Raw genomic sequence first — 23,504 nt, 5'->3', positions numbered from 1 at the left:
GAAGGAATCTTCCTTGAGGGCGCAAGCGTTTCGCATCGTTTTCAAATTCAGAGCGTATTTTGAATCTGATAGGAGGATGGGAAAATGGCGCGAGAATACAAATTGTAAAATTTCGAATTTGTAACTTTTCATAATTTTGAACAAGAAAAAGTAACAAAAATGTGAGATGAAATTCCGTTTTTGAAATTTATTTGAGGAAAGTTCCTTCGTAATATTTCACGCGTATAAATAAACATTTTTAATATTTCACATTTTATCACAATCTTCATCGAAGTCGTTCAAATGCGAAGACAGTCTTTTTCGTCTCGAAGATAACGTTAAACTTATTTTACACGCATCGAATGTTAGGACTGTGTTCGTATTACGATAGTTGTTAGCGAATGAACGTTTCTCGGTCCCTAGAAAAGAAAATAATCATAAAAAAAAAAAGAGATCGAATTTTTCGTGAAGAGAGAGTACACATATACACGCTTACTGGGAAACATGTATATGTACTTAAAAACGTCTTTGTGCAAAATTGATGAATGTTTTACGTGTACTAAAATGTTCCCTTTTAATCCTATTAAGACTTACAAAATATAAGTATTATACTTTACTTGTATATATACATATGTGATAAAAAATATATATATATATACACCTGGTTTTTCATGTCATATTTATATTACATCCTTGTAATTCTTTTTAATATTGAGCAAAGTGGAAATATGAACAATAACACACGTATTCTTTATTACAAGCGAATATCTCATTTTATTTATTAAAACTATTCATTAAATTATCAATTATTCTCCAGGAATATCCAGTCTTAAGTTATCTTACATACCACGTTCAATTACAAAACTCAATTTTATTTGTTTCCCAGTGGAAAATTAAAAATACCGTAATATGTGCTTTGGTATTAACGTCACTGTCACCCTATAAGAGTCTTCTAACTTATGTACAATTAATGCACATAACTTCTAAATTACATGCTCTTTTAAAACAATAATATAACTAATATCCAAAACCAACTTCTTTAAAAATTATATATTGTTTTGTACAAACTTTATTTCTATTTCTAAACTAAATTTATGTGTATATATATACTAGTGCAAAAGATTTGAGTTAGAAATTAATATAATTTATAATATGTATATCTTCTATGTGTAAATTATTATTTAAAAATATATTCTTATATCGTTGAAAATATAAAAGTACAATCTTTACATTTTTTAAAATCAATTTCTTGGATAAAAAATAATTTAATTGGATAATAAGATTGCATTTTTCTTGCAAAATATTTAATATAAATTTAAGAATTATTGAGTTATATCACATTTATGTCCGAAGCAGTACTGATAGTGGGTAAAGTACTATCACTCCATTCTGGATGAGGATAACTCCTTAGTGGACTTGGTATGTTAACTGGCATTTTACTTTGCATCCTTATATCTTCAACTATATTCTGAAATTGTTCTGTTATATTAGAGCCTATTAAATTATGAGGCGAACTTTGTTCTTTATTTGACTCCATAGACTTTTTAATTCTATTTGATTCTTGTACATCAGTCTCTTTCTCATGAGCCTTTTTGTTGGACAAATTTAAATGTTCCGATGATGATATTTTATTTGTATCTTTAAAACTTTGTAAATTATCGTTTTTTTTATTACTAAATGTTACTACATCATCTTTCCCTTGATTAACTGAAAAGAAAGATATTAGATTCGTAAAATATTATGATATATATATAATATGTACATATAAAATATATTTACCATATTGGCTAACTTCTGTGCAACCCAGGTCTTTATAAGAAGGTAAAAGGGTAAGTGAAGATTCTCCAGCAGGTAAACTAATAAATTCTAAATTGGCAGAATCTTTAATCGAAGGTTCTTGAACATCCTTGATTTGTTTGTTTTCTAGGTTCTCAATTTGAGTTTCTGAAAAGACTGGTATTTTATTTGATTTATGCAGAAAACCTTGTACATGTTTAATTTTGGATGGATCATGATCCACTGTGGATAAAGAAACATCAGATATATCGTGCCAAGAGGTACGTATATTGGAATCATGTGAAGAGGTAGAAGTAGGCGATGAACATGCACGACGTTCATGAACAATTGGAATTTGTGGATTCGAATTATCTTCGTGAATATAAATATCTTTTAATTGGTCTGCAATGAAATGTTGAACCTTCCTACGATGTAAAATGTAAATATAATTGCCTTATAACATTATTAAATTAGATTGAAATTAAGTAATGCTTCAACTAACTTGATTTCATTAAGATGTTCGATTAATAACGAATGTTTGTATGATGACAAAACTGAAAGTTTATCTTTTTCCAATGTTAAATACTTCACCTCTGAATTCAACTGTCTTACACGTTCAGTTTGTTCAGCGAGATTCGTTCTTAACTCTGCTACAATTTTTTGAGAAGATTCATAATTCTTCATCTCTTCTGTTAATTCGGTTATTGTTTTATCTCTAGCTTGAATAGCTTTTATTGTTTTATCTAATTCTTGTTTTAATGTTTTTTCAATTACTTCTAAATCTAACTGCCTTTTTTGAGCTTCATTTAATAACAATTGTTGTTCATGAACTTGTCTAATTTAAGGACAGATTATATAAATATAATGCATAAAGTTGTTATAATATGTTTCTAATACTAAACATACCGCAGTAAAGAATCTCTCTCCTCGCGTAATGCTTCATACATAGAATTCATTTGTCTAGTTGTTTCTAATTTAGCTTCTAAATCCTGCAGCAAATAATTCCATTTCAATATTCAAAGTTTTCAGTATTATCTATTCACTTATCCTTAATAAACATACCACTATAGGTGGTTTACTGGGTTCAATTGGTATTCTAAATACTACTTGCTCCATATCAGCAAGAATTTTATTAGCTTTATCATCTTTAACTAAGTGTTCTAATTCCTTTATTAAAAAATGTAATGTATGAACCGGGTTGAACACACCAAATTTGTCATCAGAATAATCAGATATTCCATCACATTGTACTCCTCTGTCATAAACTATGACAGATTCTACAGTGCTTGGTATTGATGTACTTGATGGATTTGTAGTGTATGGTATAGATTTTATATGTTCTTCTATTCTTTTCTGAGAAGTTGATTGCTTGACAGGAACTTCATCTAAAAATTTGTGCTACAAAAAGAAGTGTTTCTAAATTAACTTACGAATAATTTTATGCATATTTAGAGAAATATAAATATAAAAATTAATACTAACATCTAGTTTCTGATGATTTAGAAAATGTTTCTTAGTCTCCTTAGTGCCATTACCATGTTTTGATGATTTTGAACCTGGTATCCTCATTGCCTCTTGTTTCATAACAGCTTTATTTTGTTCTCTGAACACCCTACCCCAGTTTTGATCACCACTATGACCAGGTTTCTTTTTTTCTTCCACTTTATGACTAGTTGGGTTACTGCTAACCATAGTTGATGTACGTTTACGGCCCTTGGTTTTCACAATTATTTCTAACAGTTTATCACAATCATAAGATAATCCAGAAGTAGGCTACAAATATATTATATGGCTAGAATTTATGTGACAAGAAAACCTGTAACTATAAAAATATTTCAATTTTTGGTTACCAAATGGTGGTTACTTTCCACCGTATTTTTGTTACTGCGGGTAGCAACAGCTTTCCTAGCAGAGCTCATTTTGCTACTCATTATAATAAAATGGTAGAAAAATGTGTTTTTTATACCAAACAAATATTTAAACTTGCAAATCGATTTCCACCAACCATAGACATAATTCATTTAACCTAATATTTTAAAGAATACATTCACATTATACATCGAACAACATACCATAATATATTGTAAAATTCGCCAACATACTTATCTTGGCGTTTACGATGTGTACACCATCTTGTATGATTGAATAATTTTGAACTATCATTTTATCGTTGTACTTATTATACAAAAAGTATAATAAAAATATCTAATATATTTTCTTTAGTTTTAAAACAATTTATCTCATATAATTTAATAAATACTTTATACTTTACATATTTAAAATTGACTCCAAATATGACATTGCAGTCTTTTAAATTCTTGCTTCTTGTATATAAAACCTATTAAAATCATACAGACGCGCGTCTCAAAACAGTTTAAGGGTTTTCTGTTTCCATGTTACAATTCAAGTAAATATAAATTAAATACATATATCATCTTGGTAGTGTACCATGTTTTTCTTATCTTTATGTAGATGTGGCATTTTCAAAAAAGTGAAGTCAAATGTAAAATTATTAATTATGTAAATTTTTATTTTTACAGCAATATGGAATAGTGATTCAATTTGTACATAATTACACATATAATTAAATATTTTTGGGTACATGATATACGCAATTCATTTTTTAACTCTTTTGGTATAATATTCAATAGTTAATTTGTAATAATACACTTATTTGTACAATTAAGTTATTATATAAAAATTATATTGAAAATATTGCAACCTAGATTATTAATTACAACAAAAATTACATACTCTATATCATTTATTATGTTTCGTTAATATACTGACAAGCTTATTCCTATGTTCACTTAAAATCTCATAAAATTTGTCAAAAAATAATTTAGCAGATTCCTCTATATACGCTTTTCTTCTTTGAGCTGCATCCAGTTTATCCGTTGCTTCCTCTAACTCTGCAGCAAGTTGTTGTGTATTTGGCATCAAACCTTGAACTTCTCTGATGTCATTTTGCAGATTTTTTATTTGTTCCCTTAATTTTGTTTCTTCGTGCTTAGCATCAGCTTTGATTTTACTTATAAGGACTTTCTTTTCTTTAATCTTACTGGCGACATCATTACTTTCATCTTCTAGAATTTTTATTCTCTCTTGAAGATTCTCTAATTCATTAGTATTTGATTCTAACAAACATTCTTTTTCATTAATTTGAGATCTCAACAATTCTTTCAAATCATTTATTAAATTAGCTTTAGTACTTAATACTTCCATAATTTCGGGTTGCAATATACCTTTCTCTGGCATCTTTAGCTCCTCTAGATTCACACCCAGATCCCCACTAAGATGCATAAATATTTCTTTATTATATGTTAGAATTGCCTTAGTTAAATTATTATTAATAGATGCTAATTTAATGTCCATAGTGTATATTTCTTTTTGTATCTCTTGTAAATATTCATCAAACTGGTGCATGTAATCCTGAATTTCTGTACATTTATTTAAAATTTTATCTCTTTCTGTCTTAGACATTGGTTGCTGCTTAATAATAGAAAGTAACTCATTATGCTGCGTGTCTTGTAAACAAATTTGTTCATTCAATACATTGCACTCAACTTTTATTTGATCTACTTCGAAATTAATTTTTTTAATATATTCCTCTTTTGCACTGATATCACTCAGTTGCATTTTTTCATCGTTCTGTGAAGATGAAAGTACTTCCTGTAAATGTTTTACTTCTTCATCTATTTTATTTGAATTTGTTTCAGCTACTTGTAATTTAAGCATTTCTTCCTCTAGCTCAGAACGCGCAGCATTCAAGTCTTCTTCATTTACACCTTGCTGTTCTTCAATTTCTTGTAAATATTTTTCGATCATTAACGCTTCCTCATCCAATTTCTCATCATTCCAGGCATTATAAAAATTTAGCATTGAGAAAAAAGTATTTTTATTAATTACTGCGTTTATTTGATTCCCTACAAATGGTAGGTTCTCTAAATTATACTTTGTAAAAGCTATTTCCCTTATTTCACAAATTTCTACTAGCCAACATATCCAGCCCAAAACATTTGGCCAAGAATGCATAGCATTAGCAGTTTTTAACCAAGATTTATTAATAATTCCTGGATAGTGGAGTTTTTTTGCAACCTTTGGCAATTCCTCTACATAATTTGTGATTGTAAGAATTTGTTTAATGTCCAAGATTTTTACTAAATATCCAGAGACTTCAACAAACATTTTTAAGGTAACAGGTTTTAAGCTTCCATTGCTATTAATCATAGAAGAACAATGATTTATAGCTAAAAAGTTATCAATTTTACTAAGCATATGAGCCTGATATATTTTGTCTGTTAATGGTCTTGTATCTTTTCTAGGACCTTTAGCACCAATATTGCTAGCACGGTCAGCTGATAAAGATCTACGTCCTGTTGGAAGTCCTGCATGAATTTTGCTTGAACTTCCTGCTGTAAGAAGACTAGCAGGCTTGCTAGCATTTGTTATTGGTGTCTTCGGAGTTGTCGGTACTTGACGAAGTGGAGTTTTAGCTATAAAAATAGTAATAAACATTTATATTTATTTTTAGACTATATACATTTATATGTAAAGCATTTGTTATATTTAAAATAGAAAAAAGGGCATTTTAAACTTTTACCTGTTGTTTTTAATACCGATCCCCTAATACTTATTCTATCACACGAAGAAGCTCGCATTCGAGGCCTTGGTATATGAGAATTTTCATTTGAGAAAATCTTTGGTTTTAATGTTTGTGTTTTTCTCGATTCTGTCCGCATGAAACTTTTATCTTCCCTATCAAACGAAGATATCCTTACGGGATTCGTAGATGATCTGCGCCCTAAAGAGTTACCCGGCATTTCGATCCAAATAAAATATATTTTCACATTAAAAAACTATTTAAATAAAAATTGTATTTAAAAAAACTGGAAGTTTCAATATGTGGTTTTAACATTCAGAGCAGTATAAGCAAGCATTTTGAATTTCGTCGTTAGATATAGAAGTATAAGATATAAGATTGGTAACATGAGTAGTATATATGTTATGGTTATACAGTAGTTCATTTAGGATATATGTCACCCATTGTATGCTTCTGAAATAAATTAAAACGTCAATAATTGAAAAAATTGTATTTTTTATTATTTCTGGTTTATGTATCAAATTTAGTTGTAATATATAAATATTAGGTAAATATCTCAATTATCTCAACATTATCTTGTGTTTTAAGGTTCTTAAGCAATTAGCATCTCTGTTCTTACTTTTCTTAGTACGAGATGTTAACCATGCTTGAATTCAAGGATGTTTATTTAAATATAATAAACTAGAATATAATATAATAATGTAGTAATGGAAAAAATGTATTAATCTGTAACTATATATAAATTTTTAGATAAACTTATGTTTTATGTGTGAATATGAACAAAATAATACAAAAATTAGATAAAATCTAAGCAGTAATGTTGAAAACATGGTGTAAATTAACTAATACGTTTAAGATAAAAAAGGTAGATATCATATAGGTAATTCATCTTCATTATGAATTAGATGTAGCATTTTTTCCTTTTTTAATGTACAATTATACGTATCACTTATTAATATGAAAAAGAGAAAGAACATAATTTGTTATATAATTCAAATGATATATTGGTGTAGAATTTATGGGTTCAACCACTAGCAAAATGCTCTACAGTGACGAAAAGGAATATCAAAAATAATCTTGTGCAGTTTCCAAAATACAAAACTAAAATTTTACAACTAGTTAATACAAGTAAATTGGACAATTTAACACAGTGAGTAAATTATTGGTAATATTTAAATGATAATATTTAATCTATTTATCTGATTGTTTATGTTATTTAAATATAGATTCATATCGGCATCACATGCTGAAACATTAATATCGAAGCGTACCAGCAACGGACTTTATAAATCAGTAAATGATGTTTTATTAAAGACTAAAATAGATGTTGATAGTTGGAATAATTTTTGTACTTCATTCATTAATCATTACAAGAAGCAGAAATGGAAGAACTTGATAAAACCTGACATAAACACAACAGCAGTACAGAAACAATAATATATTTATATTACTTTTAACAGTCGAATAGCGTTAGGTAGTGCATTATGTTAAAAAAATAAACTGTTTCAGATGCCAGCAACGCTATTGGGTATATATGTAGGACCCACTGCAATAACTTGGTCATTAGTAGATCGTGATTTTAACGTGTTAGCTTGGGATTCCATAATTTGGAGGAATAAGTCTTTGAAATATGATATAATCAACTCGGTGAATATCTTAAATCTGATATTTCAAAGTAAAAGAGATTTACTACTTTACTTAACACTTATATATGAACTTTAGGTACCACTTTTTGTTGAACAATTACCACTATCTAGTTCTTATGTGATGGAAGAAGTTAGAATTAATAGCAGATTACGTGGTACTTCATACATGATGCAACAGCAGATAATCAGTTCTATTGCAAGCTGTATTAAATTAATAGGTCGAAGTATGTTTATACAATTATAGCAGAATTATTAACAATATAGCAGAAACAAATAATGCTTGCTAAACTTTCTGTAAACTAATTTTTCTAGGAACAAATAATTCGGATTCATTAGCAAATATTCTGTACATATTAAAACCTTTGACGACAGCGCGTTTTTTTAAACTTATGGTTGCATCTGAAGTAATTGCTGTAGATTACTTTATGAAGAAAATGCTAGATGATACCAAGACAGATAATGAATTGTTACAGGATATACACATAGCCTATGGATTTAAAAAAAAATATATGAAAAAAGTCGCAGTTGAAAGAGAACAGATGGGCAAGTCTCTATTGACAACTTTAGCTTGTTTTCATATTATTAGAAATTGTATATCTTGATGTATAACCTAATTTCATTAATAAAATTTGTTATTGTTTGTTAATTAAAAATTTAATTTATACGAAAAATGTGAATATCGCAGAAATTTTAATAAGAAAACCACTAGGTACGAGAATAATAAAAAAGAGAATGAAAAAGAAAGGAAAGATGTTACTGTGTTACACGTGGAAGAAATTAAGAAACGAAATATAGCGGCTTACCTAAACAAAACCAAATTATAAATGTAAAAATCATGTTTTTATTAGCAGAAAGCATTTTGTTACTTATGTTCGACAAAAAAATCAGATGTAGATTAATTTCGTGTTAGTACACTATCTTATAATATTATTTTATTGTATAAATAGATATAAATAAATTAAATTCACTATAAACATTTGCTGTTTTTCTTACAAAGTATAACATAGTTAAATGTTATAACATTTTTTTCAAGAAACAATTTTTTTGGAAACATATAGTACGAAGAAATATGTGTTCAAGGAAGCTTCATATCAAGTTTTCGTATAACAGCTCAAGGCTCAGGACTTCAAGGTTAATACAATGTATAGAGGTCCACTCATTTATTATATATTATTTTTATTATACTATCATACTATCAACACATAGTACAGTGTAATTTAATATATCTTGCTCCTAAATACAAATGCCTTTTAATTAAATAAACAGGTAAGTAAACGATTGGTCACAATAGTAGCGGTAATATTATATACCGGCATGTATGTAACATTGTGAGCATCGAGTATCTGAGAGCAAGATATCCGAAAAGTGACTATTGCAACAAATTTGTACGGTCAACTAAAAATCAATATGTTTAGACAATACTTTTGTACCCAAACCCATAATGTTAAATTAGGTACATTTATTGAAAAGATAGTAACACCGCTACTTAATCCGGCAGTGATGCTGTAAAAGAACGTTATTATTTAATCGAATATGCATAAGCACACCACAAAGTTCTCCACTGTATGTATCTGATGACGTTTCAAAAAAGTGGTAGCTCAAAACAACAAACGGTAAATGATAGTATATGTTGACTTGACACTAAGAAATCAGTGAATTGGTACACCACTTGCAGATGCTGAATTGAATTGCGTGTGCCGGTGCTCGTGTGTGTTGTGTATCTCTCGGTTAAACTAATATGATACATTATGAATAAACGGGTAGAATAGTTGATTAAGCTTGTATTCTTTCGTATATCAATACTTTATGAAACATACAATAAATTAAAGTTAACTTAAAGAGATTTCGTACGCCAATCTCCTTGGTAATCGTTTGATGTACAAATGATGGTAATTTACCCTCAATTTTTCGATCGTGCTGTGAACGTATATAATTATCTCTATGAATTGAATAACAGAAGTATTAACCAGTACTCCATTTTACTTTCATTGCCGATGGACTACAGATCATTGAATCTGTTATCGAAACGACAAGTAGATACGCTATACAATTGAACTATGTGATTGCACGCACCTCTTTCAATGTGTTACTCGCAATCGCATCGCTGCCAGGTTAACGCAATTAATTAAATCGTTAAAGTAATACCCGATCAGACCAGCTGGATACGAGTCTTAACATATATGTATATTGATATATCTAATATATAATTCTGTGTATATAATATATCTATATGTATATTAATACGTATGTGCACGTTTGTATTACGCTACAACACATCGTGAAACAAAAACCGTTAAGTACGTTATAATAATTACTATTTCCTTTTTTCTCCTCCCCGCCTCTTTATATAGTTTACAACGCACTTTTCTGCCTTTTCCCTTTTTTTTTTCTTTGTTTTTGTTTTTTTCCCCTATAACCCGGGACCTTCTTACGCAAGCGTATACGTGTATAAAATCTAGATCCAGCTTAAAACGTACACATCATCTCGTGGACCGTGCACCGAAGCGATATTACCAGCTCGCTTCGAAATCGTGCGAAAACGATGCGGCTTGAGCATCATGAAATATAACTGAGGACTGAGGACAGAAGAGTGTGTCTCGCGATCACGAAACTACAGCTCTATACTTGGATGGACACGCAATCAATACACAATTACAACATTACAAACAATACTCGATATTTTTTAAATATATATAATAACATTACTAAAATTATGCAGTGTCCCGGATTTTTCTCCGCCGAATGGTTCAAGCATATGAGTAAAAATAACAGTAATTTGATTAAAAAGTTATAACAAAAATACGATATAACATGAATCTATTTTTCGTTTAATTTCATTTCAAAATTGTACCTGTTTTTATAAAAATACATGAGAACTTAAATTTATTACATTACGGATACATTACGAATGCAATCTTCACAAGAAAAAACTAGTGACGTGATATTTGTTGATCTTGGGCTAAAGAATTAGTTTTCCTCGATTTCATTCATCATGCTCATTTAATCATTATATCTAACATTAAACCAGTTAACGAACTATTATTTTTACTCATAAAACTGACAATAAAATTCATAAAGCAGAAAAAACCTGGGACATCCTATATAGCATCTGTCTTTAGATTATTACAGAATTTTTCTTTGCTTGAAACTGTAAGTCCTTTCGCGAACGAAACGCATAGCAAATGTTTGATAAATCTTTTTTAAACACATAAAATGAGGAAAACGAATTACGATCCTAGACAGAAGAAGCTCGATTAACTATTGTTAAGTATACTCGAAACCGCACGGAATGATGTAATTCAAACTAGCAGCATCTTCGTGTATTTTCAAATCGTTCAGTGTTATTGAGCCATCCGTTGATGAACCTGACGGTTCCTCGAGGATTTCCGCAATTCATAGTGTCTCTCTTGTTCTAATGCGTCCACGTCTTTGACATATAATACCCTGATAGGATTATAATAATTCAGCTTAATGTTTAGCATGTCATCGAGGATCATAATATCGCGTTTCTTGATTCGTCTTAAGATGCTCTCTTTTCTCTGTAGATGCGTAGCGTAATTTCAATAACAGGGCGATCAACGAACTGTTACGTTTCAGACACACACTCGCTTCACAAGTTAATAGATGTCGCGAAATCGGAACAATCGCTTTACACGTTAAATAAAAACTACGTATCTAAGCCAGTCTTCCTCTTATTCTGCCAATTTCACATTGATCATTGCGCGTTTCTTTTGTTCCAACGTCCTTTCCATGTTTACTAGTATAGTAATTGTTCAGACGAATGAAATTAGAAGGACAACGCTGATCAATTTTATACGCTCCGTATTTTTCTTCACAGAACGCCGAATATCGTTCAACATTCGGAAAATTACATACATATATATAAATGTATATGTATATCCATTAAACATTCATTAGACGAGTAGAACATTTTTCGCGTGGTGTATGCTTGTACAATCGAAAGATCTAACAAGACAGGATATTAACATACGAAAAAATCAGGGATATCTCTTCCGCAACGTTCTAGTTTCAATATGAAATATATCACGATTAAATTTCGCTGGCCTGCATGCGATTTATACAATTGGTTTACAACATCAATCCCATAATACGTCACGTCACATCATCGCTGTCAGATTAAGCAAAGAATGTGATATTTGAATGATGCGATCGCATCATGATAATATTACGACACGCCCGTTTAACAAGGAAACGATTGTGTCACAGGAAATACATGTTCAGTGATAACAATAATAATAATAATAATAATAATAATAATAATAATAATAATGATAATAATAATAATAATAGTAATAATAGTAATAAAATAATAATAATAATAATGATGATAATTACGAGACGACCGATAAATGACGGAGAGATGTATGGACAGTTTATATATTGTGAGACTTTCATGCGATGATATCGGACGATTGTCGATAGGCAATCGAGCTGCATTACTCGTATTGCTTTGATTGAACTCGTCAAAAGTACGAAGAGGATGATTTCATTAACTCTCGGCACTTTTGCCCCTTCCGGTGCTTTCTCTAACATAACGTTAAGCTACATATACACATCTTCATACAAAGTTGCTGCAAGTTGTTAGAACAAGTATCGCTTAGTAATGGGAGTAGCATTGAGGGCAAGATTTTTTATCGATGGCTACTTTACACATGGGGACAGTGAGACGACGAATATCTTTACGATTTTTTTAGTTATTACTTTAGACACACGGTCGTGTACTTTAAATACATTTACAATAGCCTATTTATAGCTCAGCGCACTATCTTTTCCCTTAGATACCACACAATTAGAAATAACGAGAGACAGAAATAGAGAGGAAAGCGCGAAGAAAATAGTCGCACAAGCTCCATTGCTCCGGTTTCTTTTCCTCTTGTTTAAAGATATTTGGTCCGATGCTAAGAGACTGTTAAGCTTAGGCAAGCGTCAAGATGCCAACGCGTAACAGTATGAGCTTTTCTAGAACGGCCGTCGATAGTAGTATGCATGAAAAACGGAAATCGTACACGGGCAACAGGATTATGCTGATACATACGCATAACGCGTTGACATTTCATCATGATTAAATAACTAATTGCGACAAAGACCAAGCGATTCTCTTTTTTGTAAATTAGATAGATTATACTATTGCCAAACCGTTGTAATATCATTGATGGTGCACTTTGTATTTTTATGAGAACAGTATTGTCAACGCTTCGAAGGTATGCGATCAGTAGAATAACCCATTACCTAGCTTGGTACGCTGAATTAGTCAAGGAATATTCTCTTTTAAACGCTTTGGACTAGACTGGCGATGAACGAACGAAATCGTGCCGATTTGAAGCAACCTGGCACGCTTCAAATTCACGCACGATCAAATGTTTCTCTGTTCCGGAAGCAACCGAGGAAAGGAACCCTGTGTGGCACAGTGAAGTAACGTGTATTAGAATTACAAGTGAGATTCATTCGCAGCGCACTTAATTGCGGGTTGTTAGTTATGTTTTTTTTCTCTTTTTATACGACGCAATTACTTCCAGTAACGATGACACGAAACATACAACCGCACAGACGAAAAAAACCGACGATAACAGTTCATGCTAATCAAGGAATAAAAATTGACTGGCTCGGTCGTCACACACACGAAAGGGCAACACGCAACACGTAGGAGAGAGAGAGAGACCACACTTGTTAGATACATACAGTAAATTTAAGTTGGGTCGACTCTACTTAAGCGTTTACATTTAATTTATCCGAATGTTGGCTCCGCACAGATAAGTACTTCGTCTAAATATACTTTTCAATTCGGTGTGCGAGAATAGTCTTCCACTATATTAAATATATATATATAAATATAAATATATATAAATATACATACACCTATTTATCTATTTATATTTATATTTATATACCTATGTGTCGTGTATGTATGTATATATCTCTTCTTTTCTCGTTTTTAATTGCCCGATTTTCCTTTGTTTCGACATAAACGATCGAGTCATGACTCGTATCGATTGGAACTTTTGATTCACTCATTTTAACGATGCAACCAACAGTCAATAAAGTTCGATTCGATATAGTTCGGAAATTCCTTCATTCTGATAGATTCTAGATTCCTATTCTTTCTTTACTTCTTTTAATTTTTTTTGTAATTTTTTTCCTTTTTCTTTTCATGTTGGAAGCAGTAGTAATAAGAGGCATCTGTCTGAAATACTCCGTCGAAAATAATATCACAGCCTGGAGACACGGTGGAAGACTAAGAACCACGACTAAAGCTTCGCTGCTGAATTCTCGAAAGCAACTGAATACAATGGCACGGATAACGGGAATTCAGACCAGGACAGTGCTTCTTCTTCTATTTCGTCGTTCATTTTGTAAAAACTTAGAGATTCGATAAAAAAGAGGAAATTTGAAGTGAATAGAAAAATTCAAAAATAAAAATTAATAACACAACATTTCGCTAGCAATTTCTATTGCTACATTATTTTTCTTTCGTTCTCACATTACTAGTCTCCTCCTCCTTTCTCCTCCGTGATTGTGATATTATTTAAAAAGCTTGTCGCTTCTGAGTTTCAGTCGTACAGTGAATATATAGTTGTTCTTGTTTCGTAGTAATAAAACGTTTGACCGTTTTCTTTTCTCTCGATTCGCCGAGGAGAAAATACGACGAGTAGACGGCCGTTAAAAAGTGACTAGTATACGCACTTGTTCGCACAACTTCAAACTTGTTCAAATTAGTTCAAACTGTTCTTTTTTTTTTCCTTTTTTTCTTTCTTTTATCACGATGCTAGACGTATATCATACATGTATAACGTGTATCATACACGTGTAACAAAAATAGGTTTATAGGTTTCTTTTGGTCGATTTTTGTTACCAGGATTCACCGATAAGACACACATGAACATGATTTGAGACCACACTGTTCAGCCATCTTTTTCACAGTAACACTGTAAAATATTTAAAACAGAAGAATAATTGAACGTTGATTTTTGCAAATCTAAACACATAATAATGTAATTAAATAATCTCCTAAAAAATAATGGCTGTGCATTCGAACCTGCAATAAGAAATAGCTATTCCTTTAATGTTCTCTCATGTCAAAACGTGACGTGAATTTTTTAAAATAACTAACTCGTGAAATGATGTAACCATGAATGTTGTATCAATGCAATTGACTATATTATTGATCGAAAAATGTATCGTTTCTCGTACAATATACTGATTATGTGCGCTACAGCAAGTGTTCTATTTCAATTTGTAACAAACGATCGTAAGCAATAACAAGTATAAATATATGCAGATAGAACAACAAAGATCAAACGCTATCTGCTGTGCGCGTATATGTATGTAAACAATTAAATAAACGATGCTTTATTGTGCGCTATGCGAATATATGTTTATCTTGCAATACTTTTTTGTTAATGCAAAGAGCAAACCATAAAATTAGGAACATGAGAATTAGGAAAATCGTTCTATTAAATATATAGGGAAGAAAGAGAGAAATAGTTTCTATTCAGGTATTGTTAGATGAAATGTCTAAATATTAAAATGATATTTCTCTTACATTCCCAGCCCTTCCCTTTCTAAAGATGAACATAAATGCCACGTGTTCTTATATCAGATAGTTGTTGGTTTGCATTTAAAAATCGTGTAGATACTAGTAATTGTTCTAACTTGCCTGTTATGCTCTTTGCCTTCTTACATTTTTATTTCTTCTAACATAGCGTTTTAGCTATGATTTATCATCACCATCGTGTTAAAAACACACTGACGATTAGGATGTTTATCACGCATGTCTATATCATTGTCTATTAATTTGATAACTAAGCTAGTATTTCCACAATAAGCTGTATCAATAAGAATTCTTCTACGTTGCGAAGGTATAATGTATGATACCCTAAAAGTATCTCCATCTCCTTCGATGAATCATCGAAATATACGAAATAATTTAATTCATTGATTCTTGACATTTTCAATAAAATGAAATACAGCTCTTAAATTGTCAAGTACAAGAATAAAGAATGGCATAAAGGTACATCATTTAAGAACTCTGTGAGTCTGTCGATACGTTGCATCACTCCGAGTATTTCTTCGCTTCTCTTTCTTTCTTTTTGCAGACAATTCAATGAAAATCTTATTTAGTATCCAGACTTCTATCTTGTAAACGTTTCGAGCACATGACAAGATAGGCTAATACTTCTTGATCTGATGCAGTCTTAGAAAATTTACTTCGGTAGTATGATGCAGGATACGAACCAGTCGAAATGCCTAGTTTCCTTTTCTTTTGTTTTTCTTTGCATTTTTGTTATCTCTTCACTGTGTGTCATAGGTACAAACTTGGTAACTATTAACGACGTTTCTTACTGGTATACGTCTAAGTGAACAGTCATTACGAAAGTCGACTCGAGATGATACTTGAAAATACGCGGATGAGATTCATAAAGTGGGTGGTACAAGTTTGTGCTCATTTTACATTACTGTACGAAAGTGTCGGGTCTTTAGTACAGCAGTGCAACGTATCACTGCTCGCGAACAGTTCATCGGATATCGGAAATGTTAGCTTTGCTGCCAAAGATTTTGACTAGTTGATCTTCGTAATCGTCGATATTACGCTTCATAAGTTCCATGCAAGGCCCAAGTAAGCGTTCGAAAGCTTCAACGTCCAAAACTGAAAAAGTCGTATAAAAAAAGAATACGCAATTTATGATTGTACTCTTCCTCGAACTGGATCGCATGTACATATATACAGCAATAGTCTAATGATCACTTATTCATGCCCATATGTATAATGGTAGATACATAAATAGATGCATTAGCGCATAGTAACCTAATGGACCGTATCAGAAGGATGTGAAAAGAGAACTTACAGGCCAGCTTTACGTCGCCCACAGCGTAGGCCGAAGCAGCGCGAGGTTTATGTGTTACCAGCGCCAACTCGCCTAAGTACCCACCAGCGGGAACTCTATTAATCTATAGTATCAAACAGAATACCAAATGACATCTATACAATTGACAACGTAATTAGTGCACTAGTTTCCTAGGTAACTATGGTATCAACCTCATGCTGTACCGAGCTATGTATGTCAATGATTGTTGCAATTATGCGACACGTTGGAAAATGAAAATCAACAAGCTGTCGTACCTCGATTTCGCGGCCGTGATCTCCTATTATGGTGATCCTGACGACGCCGTCCTCGACAAAATACATTCCATCAGCTGTGTCGCCCTGTTTGATGATCTGTTCGCCATCTGAATACTGTTTTGGTACTAGAGCATCCGCCAGGTTCATACGCTCATATGGCTGAAGAGAATCAAATTGGGACGCTAATATTACTCAGCTATTACCGTCCTTATTATTCTATAGGCGTAACTACGTGTGCAATTGCATTATACCAAAATTAATACTAAATTAGCTCGTTATGAAACAATGAAGTACAAAATAAATGTTAACAACTTTAATTCTAGCTGAACGTTTCTTGGCAATCGAAGTCCCTTGCGCTTCATCCAAAATTCAATAATATATTAGAGATGTAATTGCAAATAGTCAGCTGTTATCATCAATCAAATAGAACATCCTGAAATATCGTCTGACCGTTTCCTTAAACAAGCACCTAACTTACATATAGTATGCTCAATCTGTTAAACTACAATAAGCGATGAAGCAATATCGCTTCCAAGTAATCCTCTATTTACGTTCAGCGCGATATCTTCCGGTACAAATTCCATAAAACTTGCCTCGAGATGTTTAAGCATCGGGACCTTGTTGATAAGGTCTTCGTACATCTTGCGCTTTTTGTAGGCGGATTTCAATAAAATACGCCGGAAAGTTTGTCTATCCATGGCCCATAGTGTACCAGGCGTGATGGCCTTGATACTGGCCGCCCTCGGCATATTGTAAAGGAGCGCGAGCTCACCAAAAGCACCACGATTGTCGTACGTATGTATCATGGATTCCACCCCAGACTGCTGATCTTTCACGTACACTTCGAACTTTCCTCTGAAAGAGGTACAACAATTGGATGGTCCATCTTCTACAACCGGTTCCATCCGGTTTCTTAGAGTTTGCAAATGAAGAATAGAAGAACATATTTTACCTCTCGATGACGTAGAAGTTGTCACCGTCGTCACCTTGTCGGATAATAAATTCTCCAGGCTGTACGCTCTTCTCAAACATCGCGTCCAATACGTCAGCCATTTGTTCCTGCAAGAAATTCATGCAACGCATGTGCGTACACGCGTGTCGTAAATATTTCATGACTAGAAACGTTTGCTGTTTCCTAATATTCGAGAACAACAACCATAATTGTTACATTTCGAGTCAGATGGTGTACAGATATGGATATACGTAAGGTGACCACGTATCTTATGTAATTGGGAAAATGACCTTAAAGCGACAAACGAAAATTATATTATGTATAAAATAGGGTTTTTCTTTTTTACTTTTTCTGCAAAATTTCGCAAGCGCGATTGTTTAATGAAAATGAGAAAAAAGGCACAGAATGACAATATAACAGTACAGTAACTACTACAGGCGAAGAATTAGTACAACGAATTAACAATTCAATTCTCAAGAAACTTCCTGCTGTATCTACCTAAAAGATCAACATTCTGAAATAGGAATTAAAGCATTTCAAGCGGTCAACAACGAATCCTCCAAGACGTGGAACACATATATAAATACACGTGAAGTATACATAGTCGATTTGCCATATTCTATAATCCAAAAATGGATGTTTATAGCTTTGTAATAAAGTAAAACGCCACATAACACATTTTTCTCTTATCCTCACTTTTTGACTATACTACTGCAGTTTTTAGGATTGAATTAATAATAGTGAACACCTTGAATATACTAATACATTAATCATCTTAGACGCCCTAAACTCCTAGCTGGCAGAAAGCTAGCTATACTTCATTATTCTTTCATAGTTTCCGAGATTCCACGCCTATTAATGAATTGAACGATCTCCAAGTAAAATTAAAAGCAACGGAGTAAGAGCTGCGAGCATTCTCTTCATCGTTAGAAATTTATATTTGTACGCTAATCAAGTTATTCGGCTGTTTCTCTCTTTAAAGTAATACGTTGCCGAGAGTCTGCATCCCAGTTAAGCAGATTACACGTACTCATTGGCATTTCCACGAGTTGGCGCGAGCCCTCGCTGCTCCGTATCCCTGTTTCAATTACGCGCAAGCTAGAGAGTGTACGTGTACTATGTTTAACTTACCTCGTCTAGAGCCCGAAACAGGAGAATATGTTTCACGCTGTCACCGAGCCTCTGCCGCTGCTCGTCGCTCTTCGGATGCACCATCTGCAATCAATGAATCGCACGGATGATATCATGAATAGAAGCAATTCTGATCTAATAACGATTTTATTTTCCATTAGCATGTCGCAGATTTTGTGTAATCTTAATTACAGTTTGTTCGACAATTAACGGATTATGAGTTGTTCTGTCGCTGTTGTAAAATACATAACTTAATATTTAAATTTAATATTTAAATCTGTGAATTACGATCAGAAGGAATTATGATCATCCCGCGGCACGTATCAATATTATAAATTAATTGCAGCGTGATCGATCGATAACGCTAGGTCTGAATATACTGTGTCCGTTATAAAAAGAAAGGGTTTCCCATTAGATACGCGTGGGTAGATTGCACAGCACGGTAAGTTTAAAAAAAAAAAAAAAGAAGAAAAATCGAACTCTTTTATGATCTTACGTTTGGTTCAACAGCGGCCGATACCGGTAGCGTTGGAAAATAGTAAAAGCCCTAAGAACTCTAAATTGCATGGTGATAATCAATTGTGGCTTATCTTTTTTTCAAATTATCGATTCTCATAGAGGGATTGATACATTGAGCTATACCATCCGTAGGACACTACCGTGCAGCTGTTTCAAATCCCGACCTGCTTTTTTTAGAAACCCAACACGAGGATAAACAGATCTAAGCCGTATTCCGTTTCATATTATCTGACCTTTGCATTCAACTCTGGTTAGTTTCACAAGAAATAGAGGATCTGACATTGTTCTTATCCACGGTTTTATGACTGAGTTTAAAAAAAAACCATCTTCTTCAAATCGATATCGTAATTCGATTATATCAATCTGTCCCATACTTTGCTCCTGCATCTGTTCCCAACACAATGGTAAAGCTTTTTCACTGACCGAAGTTACGGTCCTTATTTTAGGAAAGAGCCTCTCTTTTTTTGCTTAATCGATTCATCTACATCTTAATCGCGCGTTGTTTAAATTTTGTCCGCGTGCGCGCAATAAACATCTTTCCCAGTAGAATAGTCTAGTTTTCAATGTCGCTGAACGTTGAGTTGAAACTTTTGCATAAAACGAAACGGCGAACTCGAAACTCGGTGGCGAGGACTCCATGCGTCAGAGATGACATTATCTAATTGCTCCGATTAAGACGAACGGAGGAGGAAATTGAAAATTTCGCTGAAAATCGTATTTTCAAGACAGACCGCCCTACCAGTTTGCCCATCGATTACTCGACTACCCGAGTTATATATTACATTCACCGTCATACGATGCTGTGAAGTGATTCATTAAAAACGAAACATCTAATTATCTCCTTTGATGTTAAAATTAGAAGATACTTGGAATCATTCTTTTTTAGAACAAGCAAGGCTATCGGTATTTGTCATATAGCTATCAAACCTATTTGTATAACATATACGTGCAATTGTTAAGGATCAAACAACGCTCCCATATCAAGTACAAGGCCGTAAAATATGGGATAACATACTTGGAGATCAAGTCATTTGAAAAGATGACCGTCCAATTATTTCGAGCATCGTATCAACGCTTCACACGAGAAGCGATCAAGCTCCGGCTACCTCCCCCAGATATCGATTTGCCTTGTTTTAATCAACTGGCTCAACAATAAAACATGTATGCATCTACGTCAAAAAGGGCATGTGGTTACGCTTGAAAAAATATCGATAGCCTTGATCGGTTTAATATAAACGATTCATGGAGAAATTGATCTCCACATCTTACTTATCGTGTGAAAGCTATTCAACTTTGTACTCCTCCGTAATAAGACAATTAGATACTTCGACCAGTCCACCCAGTATATTCCCAAAGATTTTCCAATCGGTTTAAGTAGCTCAAGTTACCGATAATAATCGAGATCGGTGCAGCCTTTTGAAACGCTTTCGAGCAGTACGATCCCGATCTGACGAACCTTCCCCATGTGTCCTCTTTCTTTCTCAGGCTCTCGCTCCTTCTCACTCTTTCTCATTCACGAACACGCTCACGTGTACACGTATATATATCATACATATGTAAGTCACGTCGGTAGCAGGTTATCGAACACGCGCTCTGACGTCACAAAGGTACATCGTTCGCATCGTCGAGCAAAGTAAATCATCCCGTTTCGTCACCCGCACAGCTTGAATACGCTCGTGTTTCGATAAAAAGAAAAAGAAGACATTTTCTGCTCTCAATGTTTCGCGTGATTCACATCGAGCAACGTGTCAGATAGTCGAAACTCAGGCTCCATAGCGGTAGCTAGTCTTCTGCGAACCGCGTGCAGTTTCTTTCGAAGCGATCGACTATGTGTTATTATCCGAACGAGTCATAAAGCATCCATATTTAGCTTTTATACACTCGGTACACGTGTACATGTAGATGTATGTATTCTTTGTATGCATGTATATTGTATATGTGAAACACGTTAACCCTATCCTTGTCGCGTTCCAATGTACCGTAATAAAGGGTTTATTTTTTAGTCCCTTCAACTCAACTCGATACATTTAACTCAAAGATAGTTAAAATTCTCCTAAAGAATAGTTCTCCTTATCGTGGTTGATTTTCCAGTCGTATAGTTCGATTAATATCAATCGATCATCGATTGAACATGTAGCTTTCGTTCGGGACTAATATATCGACAATATGGTTCCTTGCGTAACGTGACCAAAAGTACAGAAAGATGTATAGAGAGAATGAGAATGAAATGTCACTGAAATCAATCAAGATTTGTTGAATGGGACGAGTGAGATTGGAAAGGAGAAAACGCACCTTAATTCCATCGTCTTCCTCGTCATCTTCAGGGTTGTAGGCTTCCGCGAAGACACTCTTCCTCCTATTCTGGAACCTTCCGATTGGTGGTTCTATAAAGAATGAGAAGGATTTAAATATAGAATTTTTTAACTATACTTTAGTTATACTTTTTAATATATCTATCTTCTGTCACAAGTATTCTTCTTTCGTTTCGTTTACGATTTGTATTAGTTTACAAATAAAAACGAATTAAACGTACGAAAAATATTGAAATTAATTAACAAATTGAAATTAATTTGAATTTCGAAATTGAATAAACACATCGGGAAAAAGGGATGCATTAAGCGGGAAAAGTCGTACCGGTCTCCATCGATGTGCACATATTTATGTAAATTTTTCGCACAAAGTCTGTAAGAATCACTAACACACTGTTCGAATTTCGAAGACAAATGTAGAGATTAAGTTTCGAAATCGAAACAATATCGCGCACTGAAAGTTTTTCTGTGAACAAGTGTATCGGACGGGTTCGGAAGGAATACTCGACGCGATGGGAAGTCGCATCCCGAATGAAAATTCGCTGGCTTACCTTCCTCGACAGACTCGTCCGGCGTAGAAGAGGCGGTCTGCGCAGGGGCTTCAATCAACTGAGTTTGACGACTTTCCCGAAGTTGCGTGAAAAAACCTACGGCATAGTCGATAATATCCACTGGTTGCTCCAAAAGATAGCTGATCGTAAACTCTAATAGGACGTCCCGCAACTCGTCCGGCACTGTAATCTTGCCAGCGTTACGTTGACAACTCATTTTTTTCTTACACCAAACTATGTTCGAACAAACACACACTAGAATGGCATATGCCGGTAAACGCTCAACCAACGAATTATACGAATTAATATTATTATTACTGCGTGGAACAGTCAACACAGATTCGATGTGTGTCACTTATTAAATGCCGAAATTTTCCTTATCATGAACTGTAGCGAGGCCAAAAGGACGTAAGACCCATGCGTTCCGCCCACTTTCGCGCCGGGTTAACACTTCTCGGCACAGCTCGAACTATATCCGGTCTCGCTGAAACCGCTTTGCCCTTTTGACACCAACTTTCAATGATCTTTTTTCTCTAACGCTACATAAAGCTGCGCGGAACATGCAACGGGCCAAATTCAGAGATGCGACTCAGTCGCAAAGATGGCGACTATTTCACGGCGCGGATCTTGACATTAGCAGAAGGATCGCACTGAACATTTAACTGGCAAATAGTAGGCAGATTGAGCATTATTGGACGGGAGCAAAACTATAGATCGTAGACCAACGATGAATTCCCACATAGTACACCACGTATTCGATTTCCACTACTTTTAGATATAGCCCCGTACAGTACGTATGGAATTCTTCGAACCAATGAAACTCTTGATGTTTGATATACCGTTGCAGGCGACCTACTCCTTATTGGTTAGCGAACATTCCAAATGTAACAGGGTTAACG

The 23,504-nt window shown here is 33.4% G+C and overlaps 4 protein-coding genes across 7 annotated transcripts; 1 reads left to right on the top strand and 3 right to left on the bottom strand.

The window, feature by feature from the left end:
* Positions 1-1,239: 1,239 nt before the first annotated feature.
* On the bottom strand, positions 1,240-3,902 carry LOC117230362. 2 transcript variants are annotated; one of them, XM_033487746.1, is made up of 7 exons: positions 3,606-3,902; positions 3,238-3,528; positions 2,818-3,153; positions 2,662-2,747; positions 2,258-2,590; positions 1,759-2,180; positions 1,240-1,686 (listed from the first exon to the last, which is right to left on the bottom strand). In XM_033487746.1, exons 1-7 carry the CDS (start codon positions 3,774-3,776, stop codon positions 1,310-1,312), a joined length of 2,016 nt encoding a protein of 671 aa, XP_033343637.1. In that variant the 5' UTR covers positions 3,777-3,902; the 3' UTR covers positions 1,240-1,309. The 2 variants fall into 2 exon arrangements, with proteins under 2 accessions (XP_033343637.1, XP_033343638.1); XM_033487747.1 differs by having other exon boundaries at positions 2,662-2,744.
* LOC117230363 (kinetochore protein NDC80 homolog) lies at positions 3,712-6,710 on the bottom strand. Its single transcript, XM_033487748.1, has 2 exons — positions 6,359-6,710; positions 3,712-6,251 (listed from the first exon to the last, which is right to left on the bottom strand). The coding sequence occupies exons 1-2, from the start codon at positions 6,576-6,578 to the stop codon at positions 4,516-4,518; spliced, it is 1,956 nt and encodes a 651-aa protein (XP_033343639.1). The 5' UTR covers positions 6,579-6,710; the 3' UTR covers positions 3,712-4,515.
* A 382-nt stretch (positions 6,711-7,092) lies between these two features.
* On the top strand, positions 7,093-8,978 carry LOC117230368. Of its 2 annotated transcripts, XM_033487754.1 has the most exons (7): positions 7,094-7,223; positions 7,372-7,508; positions 7,585-7,780; positions 7,868-8,005; positions 8,081-8,228; positions 8,317-8,609; positions 8,670-8,978. In XM_033487754.1, exons 1-6 carry the CDS (start codon positions 7,176-7,178, stop codon positions 8,604-8,606), a joined length of 957 nt encoding a protein of 318 aa, XP_033343645.1. In that variant the 5' UTR covers positions 7,094-7,175; the 3' UTR covers positions 8,607-8,609; positions 8,670-8,978. The 2 variants fall into 2 exon arrangements, with proteins under 2 accessions (XP_033343646.1, XP_033343645.1); XM_033487755.1 differs by lacking the exon at positions 8,670-8,978 and having other exon boundaries at positions 7,093-7,223; positions 7,585-7,651; positions 8,317-8,634.
* Positions 8,979-13,504: 4,526 nt separating this feature from the next.
* Positions 13,505-23,456, bottom strand: LOC117230367 (cAMP-dependent protein kinase type II regulatory subunit). 2 transcript variants are annotated; one of them, XM_033487751.1, is made up of 8 exons: positions 22,606-23,456; positions 22,038-22,129; positions 19,227-19,310; positions 18,096-18,202; positions 17,737-17,998; positions 17,144-17,302; positions 16,869-16,971; positions 13,505-16,669 (listed from the first exon to the last, which is right to left on the bottom strand). In XM_033487751.1, the coding sequence occupies exons 1-8, from the start codon at positions 22,820-22,822 to the stop codon at positions 16,539-16,541; spliced, it is 1,155 nt and encodes a 384-aa protein (XP_033343642.1). In that variant the 5' UTR covers positions 22,823-23,456; the 3' UTR covers positions 13,505-16,538. The 2 variants fall into 2 exon arrangements, with proteins under 2 accessions (XP_033343642.1, XP_033343644.1); XM_033487753.1 differs by lacking the exon at positions 22,606-23,456 and adding an exon at positions 22,380-22,598.
* Between the last annotated feature and the right edge of the window lie 48 nt (positions 23,457-23,504).

The sequence above is a fragment of the Bombus vosnesenskii genome, unplaced genomic scaffold, assembly GCF_011952255.1.
Source record: "Bombus vosnesenskii isolate JDL3184/JDL3185 unplaced genomic scaffold, Bvos_JDL3184-5_v1.1 scf7180000013266, whole genome shotgun sequence".
In the NCBI taxonomy this organism is placed as follows: domain Eukaryota; kingdom Metazoa; phylum Arthropoda; class Insecta; order Hymenoptera; family Apidae; genus Bombus; species Bombus vosnesenskii.
The sequence above is the reverse complement of the archived record's forward strand: the minus strand, read 5'-3'. Positions and strand labels throughout refer to the sequence as shown.